The 6,800-nt window shown below is 47.1% G+C and overlaps 2 protein-coding genes across 2 annotated transcripts; both read right to left on the bottom strand.

Moving 5' to 3' along the window:
• Window positions 1-22: 22 nt before the first annotated feature.
• LOC138214842 (XK-related protein 8-like) lies at window positions 23-3,062 on the bottom strand. Its single transcript, XM_069176671.1, has 3 exons — window positions 2,670-3,062; window positions 1,892-2,082; window positions 23-1,236 (listed from the first exon to the last, which is right to left on the bottom strand). Exons 1-3 carry the CDS (start codon window positions 2,975-2,977, stop codon window positions 548-550), a joined length of 1,188 nt encoding a protein of 395 aa, XP_069032772.1. The 5' UTR covers window positions 2,978-3,062; the 3' UTR covers window positions 23-547.
• A 1,669-nt stretch (window positions 3,063-4,731) lies between these two features.
• Window positions 4,732-6,728, bottom strand: xkr8.3 (XK related 8, tandem duplicate 3). Its single transcript, XM_069176190.1, has 3 exons — window positions 6,139-6,728; window positions 5,566-5,753; window positions 4,732-5,469 (listed from the first exon to the last, which is right to left on the bottom strand). Exons 1-3 carry the CDS (start codon window positions 6,462-6,464, stop codon window positions 4,772-4,774), a joined length of 1,212 nt encoding a protein of 403 aa, XP_069032291.1. The 5' UTR covers window positions 6,465-6,728; the 3' UTR covers window positions 4,732-4,771.
• Between the last annotated feature and the right edge of the window lie 72 nt (window positions 6,729-6,800).

The raw sequence follows: 6,800 nt of genomic DNA, 5'->3' as shown, positions 1-6,800 counted from the left end.
AAAAAAATACAAATAATTAACAACAGATATATAAATATAATGTTTTTTTTTTTTTTTAAATTAACTTACAAATAAGGCATTCTGGAAAAACTGGAAGACCATTGAGAAAACCTGGTAAACACTTGGATGCTCCAGTACAGTACTTATAAAACAGTGGTTGGTCGTTCCTGCCCCGGTCAAAGACATAATTTAACACAACTAATAAATAATGCTGTTTTCTGTGTGAGTGACCACTTGTAATCAGGTCTCACTTCCTCGCTTTGTATTCAATTGATGATTTAAGCTGGACCTTTACAGATAAAATAATTATTTTCATAGTTTTGAAACGGTGCTGAAAGTGCGTCCGAGAAAACATCTCAACAACTTGGACCTTCATTAAAGCCGGATGACCTCGTGTCTGCTCGGTCGGGGGCGGTTCGGGGAGGAGCGTTTTGCTGCTCATCTTTCCCACACAACCCTGTGATCTCTCGCGAAAACCGCCGGTTGACTGACATCTGCATGACTCCCGTCCTGACCTCAGCTTCCCGTGGCCGCCGAGGGATGCAGGTCAGGAGTAGAAGCTCTCGGCCTGCTTCCTCATTCTCTGGTTCAAGCGTGTTGACGGAGCGGGCAGACTGCGAAATGCGACGCCATAGTCCACCACGTCTTCGTCGGGGGAGTCCCCCTTCAGCTCCTCCTTACTGAGGTTCGGATGGTAACACTTATAGTACAAAAGTTTCAACAAGAGACCGACGATGTAAAGTGCAACAACGCAGACGGCTGTCATTATAACGTTCAAGTGTGGCACGACGGGTGGACCCGAGGTCATCTTCCAGCACCACAGGCTGCAGAGAACGGAGACGTCGACCAGTATCCAGGCGTGATAGAGCAGGGTCCTGTTCCTCGTCTTCCCTTCCACCACGTTGAACCAGTCGACGTACCAGATGAGGCCCACGGTGGCCCGGTACAGCCACTCTCCGCACTTGCACTCCATAAACTCCGTCTTGGCTCGCCAGGCGCAGAAGAAGAAGACCAGCCACGAGCACAAGAAGTGGGCGAAGATGAAGCAGGGCAGCACGGAGGCGAAGAGGGCGAGGGCGGTGAGGCGGGACAAGATGAGGAGCAGGTTCCAGAAGAAGTACATGATCGACGACTTCACCGACTGGTTCTCCTTGTCGGGCAGGAAGGAGCGCAGCGAGCGGTGGTACATGGTCACGCAGAAGGCGATGGTGGAGACCGAGAAGACGGTCTTCAGCACTGAGGAGGATGAGAACGGTCTTCATTACCGACTGTATTGCTCTAGTTAATGAGTTTCTGGATTTAAAAAAAAAAGGTATTCCTCTTTCATTAAAGGTGATTTTTTTTTTTTTTTTTTTTTTTTTTTTTTTGTAGTAATGAACAAAACAACTTTCAAAAAGACAAACATGCAGTTGAGGTTCAAATCGTCACAAGTTTTTGGTCTGAACTGGCTCTGATACAACAGTCTCAGTAAATCCTACATTCATGAAGGTTATAATATATGTAATATAATATATACTAGTCATTTTGGAGGCTGAAGTTTGTGGTGCCGTTGAACTGTCGCATTTTACAGAGAAGCAGTTCAGTTACTTTTTTTTTTTAGGTATTTATAGTAAATGGGACAAAATAATGTAGAAATACTCACATAAAATACTTCTAAATGTGTACTGACACTACCTGACTAAATATACTTCTTAACACTCAGCAGTTTTCAGTAGATCATCATCTGTAGCTCGTTTCTATTCCAGGACTTGTAATGTAAAAAATAAATACTTGCAAGTCTGATTCATTCATGCCTTGAAATTGTCACTGAAGTCACAGTGACTCATGGTTCTTCCCCCCCCCCCCCCCCCCCCAAACACACACACACACGACACGCTGTTGAGGAACCGACCTTCAATGTGGTCAAGCCGGCTTTCCCGCAGGATGACGGAGAGCATGAGGACGAGCTGAGGGGCGCTCTCCGAGAACGTCTCGAGGATCCGCAGCATGCTGAGGTCGTGGTTCATGTACACGGCGAAGCCCTCGGGCTCGCCCCGCTTCGAGCGGAAGTTCTCCCAGCCGGTTAAAAAGACACCCGCATGCCTGAGGACGGAGAAGTATGAGTCATAACCAGTTTACACCAAGTCAAGTAAAACACTGACGATATTGAGACAGCAGGTATTCAGGCATTGGAAAAAGAAAATATCCAATTGCAAGCATTGTATTCTTAATATGTTGGCAGAGGAGAGCTCTGAAATCCGATCAGCTAGAAAACAATGATGTGTTTTGGGATTCTTGAGCAAATGTCGACACACAAACAATGCAAAACTTTTCCAAGACGCTGCTGGCAGGAGGAAATTATTTGCGTATCACAAGCTGAATTCAGAGGTGATGTAATGTGTGGAGGATTAAATGCTCTGTTTTTTTTTGTTTTTTTTTAATACTTAATCCAGCTAGACCGTTTGCTGAAGGCTGAAGTTACACATTATGTTCTCTGCTGCACAGATCTGGTGTTTAGCCAGGATTTCCCAGAAACCGGAATGTTTTCAGGAAGAGGCTCTGAGATAAGAGAAACTTGATCGAAACCAAAAGAAGCCGAATTGAAACAGTCCGGTTGTCATTCCTGTTCTCTCTGTTCAAACAATCCGAAGCACTTAAAAAAAAAAACATAATTAAACAGTTTACACAACCTGAAATAGATTCCCAGCTGGAACACATGCAGGAGCTTCAAATGGCTGGGGCTCAGCTTGCTCCCAAACTTGGTCTTCATCTCGAAGTTGTCGTAGCTGTACCACAGCCAGCTGTAGACCTGCACCAGCACAGAGGAGCCCACGAGCAGCAGCAGCAGGACGCCGAGGCACACGTAGGCCTCGTCCTGGTAGAAGGACACAGCAATCAGGATATCCAGGACAATGTCTGCCAGGAACATCGGCAGGCCCACACAACTGAAGAGGAAATCCAGAAGGGGATACTTGAACACGGCGCCGGTGACTTCCATACCGCTACCGTCCACACCTTTCCTCTCTGAACAGCTGTTTACACGATACTCGGCTGGGTTCAAATACAGCAAAGAGGCAAAGTTCAGCGTTTGAAAACCTCTCCTCCTACAATGTGACACGCCTTCATTTGGAGTCACATCTTAAAGGCATACTGAACCACTTCCAACACGACCTACTTAAAAGCCGTCACTGTCAATCAGACTAGTCGCACTATGACTGAGTTTCCTGTTAAAACCTTGAGTTTTAAATCATCATTCACCATCTGCAACGAGTGTCTCTGAAACAGAAAGAGAAGCAGATACCAGGAGGGATTGAACATGTTTGCCACTTTAATAATTGCACATGGCAAATGAGGTAAAAAGTGAGCACCCGGTCGTGGCCTTGACCTTTGATTTCTGCAGAGACAGTTTGTGTGAACATTCGCGGAGATGCACAGGCTAAACTGAAAGATATTCAACGTGTGAAAATAACACAGAAAACAACAAGTTAGGAGATTTAAATAAACACAGAATAATGCAATTTTTTTTTTTTTTAACATGGAGACGAAGTAGCGTCGAGTCCCTGAACGCACTCAAAACGGGCGTTTAGAAAAGTAGCGAGCGGTTAAATTTACATTCAAAAGATTGGAGGAGCAGCAGCCGACAAACACGTCATTTATAAAACGCCGTCACGTATTCAACTTCAGAAATACAACCTTTCCTGCAAAAATCAGTTAAAGTCAAACAAACCTTTAACAATTGACGTCCAAAATATTCTGATTATTGATATTAATACTCAGTACAATATTTATCAAACCGCTTTGGATTTCACTGGAATAAACAAACGCTGTTCATTTCTTACTTCTTGCTAATTTTGTATTTTTAAAATACAAAATACACAACAGCAACAACAACAAACCATTGACCAGGAGAATATATAAAAACTTATTAAATACAATTTCTTTAGTAGAAAATGTATCAGTTTAGTTTAAGAAATTAGCTTATTAAACTATCCAGGCTTAATACGGAGTTCACAGATTTTTTTTTTTTTTTTTTCCGAACCCTTTTATTCTGCGTTACCCGTCGCTTTGATAAATATGAGGGTGGATGAGGACGTTCAGAGCGACGAGCACAAAGGAGCTATAGACTTCTTGAGGAGCGACTCGAAGATATGTTGCTCGATCTCGTGCAAATGCGCCTCGACCAGCGGTACAAAAAAAACACAAAAAAAACACGTGTACAGTTTACTTCCTCATAAAAGTTGCAGCTTCCTCCTGCTCTCTGTTGGCAGAACTGCTTTGTGGATTTTTATGTACGCATGTAAAATGACATATACTGCGAAGGTGATTTCATCCATTGATCCCAAGTCATGTTGTACCGTTTGTTGCTGAACCTGTATTATGGCCTGGAAGTGTCCGAAGCATCTGGCAAAGTGTGCAGCACACAGCGGAGACGGCCCGCAGCGAAGCACCGCTGCATCGCGTCGTGGCATTTATCGGTCTAAATTTACTTTATTTAAATTTATTTATTTAAATTTATGTACTTTAAATTTATTTTAGTAAATTTAATAAATTTATAAATGTATTTATTTATTAAATTTATTTATTTAATAAATAAATAAATTTATTTTAAATAAATTTACTTTATTTAAATTTATTTACTTTAAATTTATTTATTTATTAAATTCATTTATTTAATAAATAAATAAATTTATTTTAAATAAATGTATTAATTTATCTAAATTGATTTACTTTATCTAAATTTATTTTCTCGGCTCTATTCGTGCCATCTAAATGGCTTCTAATGATTCATTGTCTATGTGTAGAAATGAGCGGCGTGGCAGGCCATCCGTTTGTTGAGAACGCGGGAGGACGCGGCGGCGCCGTCCTGGATGGAGAAGTCCCTGAAGGACACGTCTGCGTCGGGCAGATCGTCGGGCGGTCCGGGGTCCCTCACCGGGGGCCGCCACAGTTTGGGGTGGAAGCAGCAGTAGTAGAGGGCTTTGAAGAGCAGTCCCAGGAGGTAGGCGAGAGGCAGGGCGACGAGCAGGGCGAGGGCGTACGGCTCCGACCGGACCGGGTCTCTGTAGCACCACCAGGTCGCCAGCAGGATCCCTCCGTCCGCGGTGATGAAGGAGTGGTAGATGAAGCCCCGCCCCCGCGTCCGACCCTCCGCCACGTTGAACCAGCTGAAGTACCAGATGAGCCCGACGGTGGCCCGGTAGAGCCTCTCGCCGCCCGCGCTGTCCATGAAGTCCGTCCCCTGCCGCCACGCCCACGCCACGAAGACGGGCCACAGGAGGAGGAAGTGGGCGGCGACGCACCCGGGCAGGACGGAGCAGAAGAGGGCGAGGGCCGCCACCCGCGGGGCGATGAGCAGCAGGTTCCACAGGAAGTAGATCAGGGAGGAACCCCAGCCCTGCTCGGCTTTGCCCGGGAGGAAGGAGCGCAGGGAGCGGTGGTAGTCCACCACCATCCAGGCGATGGAGGTGGTGGAGGCGGCGACGCTCACGACTGCAAAACAAAAACACAGAAACACAAGTTCGATCGAGACGAAGTGAAGTGAAGCAAACGAAGCCGGAGAGAGAGAGAGAGAGAGAGAGGACGCACACTGGACCGTCCGGGCCTTGTTGGTGGACAACATGACGTAGATCATCAGGGTGAGCTGAGGGGCGCTCTCGCAGAACGTCTCGATGAGGCGCAGCATGCTGAGGTCGTGGGACAGGTACACGGCGTACTCGGACCCTCCCTCCTTCCGCCACCAGACCCGGAAGCCTCGGCGTATGGCGGAGATCTGCCTGGGGAGGGAAGACCGTGAGAAATGAGAGAAACCCAAACCAATGGAAGCAATCTGGCGTGAAGAATCAGGATCACTTTGAACTCGTCATCATCTCATTATCTCATTATTTGTGCATTTGATGCTTCAGTCCCCACCCCCCACTGAGATACTGGATTTACTGGTTGCCACACCTGAAATGTGACGTTTCCTTCAGTTATCCTGCAGAAATACGGTTTGATTTTTCTTCATAAAACTAGAGAAATATCCTAAAGTGTGCCAGCTGGTTGTTGAAACTCTTGAGGAACCGCGCATCACTGCAGTTACATCCAAAAAAACAAAAAAAAACAGGTCTAAGTCGGTCCATCGTGGAGGAGTTTCGGTGGTACCGACCCAAACACGTATACCTGCAGAGAAAGCCCAGCTGGAGCACATGCAACAGGCAGAAGAGCTTCACTCGGCCCCCGCAGAGCACCGCTCCGGCCCCGGTGTGCGCGGGGAAGCCCGGCAGCTCTCGGTCGTACTTGAACCAGAACCAGCTGAACATCTGGACCACGAGCGACGAGAGGACCATGAGGCCGACCAGCACCGCGAACCAGAGGACGTCCCCGCGGCGGTAGAACTCGGCGGCCACCCAAACGTCGGAGCCCAAGTCCACGAGGAAAGTGCACAACCCGACCAGGGAGAAGGCGAAGTCGACCCAGGAGTACTTCGAAAAAGTTCCGCGCTCCATCGCCGCAAGCGGGCGAAACAAAAGCCGAACCCGACCGAGCGACCTGTTGCCGGGGTGCTAACGTCGTGTCCCGTTATCTCCCCCCCGGAGCGGGTCCATGTTCTCCACCGCGGCGAAGACGAAAAAGTCCCCTGGACTGTAACATCTCGGTGTTGAACTCAACCCCCGGCCCGGAGTGACCGCTAACCAACCTGAAGAGTGAAGTTGTGAAGAGAACAGCTGGTGTTACTTTCTCTACCAAAACACTCGGCTCTTAACCCCGCCCCCCCCGCATCACGTGTCCGGGGTGAGCCGGTGTGAACTTCAAACAGCGCTTTAAAAAAAAAACACACAAGG

Source organism: Embiotoca jacksoni, unplaced genomic scaffold (assembly GCF_022577435.1).
Source record: "Embiotoca jacksoni isolate LCO1_2020_lvr unplaced genomic scaffold, fEmbJac1.0.p SCAF_7, whole genome shotgun sequence".
In the NCBI taxonomy this organism is placed as follows: domain Eukaryota; kingdom Metazoa; phylum Chordata; class Actinopteri; family Embiotocidae; genus Embiotoca; species Embiotoca jacksoni.
This window is presented reverse-complemented; position numbering and strand designations above follow the sequence as displayed.

Bases quoted from the DNA above. Each gene is read 5' to 3' on its own strand.
- LOC138214842 (XM_069176671.1), bottom strand. From the start codon at position 2,977: ATGGAAGTCACCGGCGCCGTGTTCAAGTATCCCCTTCTGGATTTCCTC. The intron at 2,083-2,669 runs GTTGTGTAAACT...CTCCGTCCTCAG, and splicing joins CAGCTGGGAATCTATTTCAG to GCATGCGGGTGTCTTTTTAA. The intron at 1,237-1,891 runs GTCGGTTCCTCA...CATCCTCCTCAG, and splicing joins CCGGCTTGACCACATTGAAG to TGCTGAAGACCGTCTTCTCG.
- xkr8.3 (XM_069176190.1), bottom strand. From the start codon at position 6,464: ATGGAGCGCGGAACTTTTTCGAAGTACTCCTGGGTCGACTTCGCCTTC. The intron at 5,754-6,138 runs GTATACGTGTTT...TTCCCTCCCCAG, and splicing joins CAGCTGGGCTTTCTCTGCAG to GCAGATCTCCGCCATACGCC. The intron at 5,470-5,565 runs GTGCGTCCTCTC...TTTGTTTTGCAG, and splicing joins CAAGGCCCGGACGGTCCAGT to TCGTGAGCGTCGCCGCCTCC.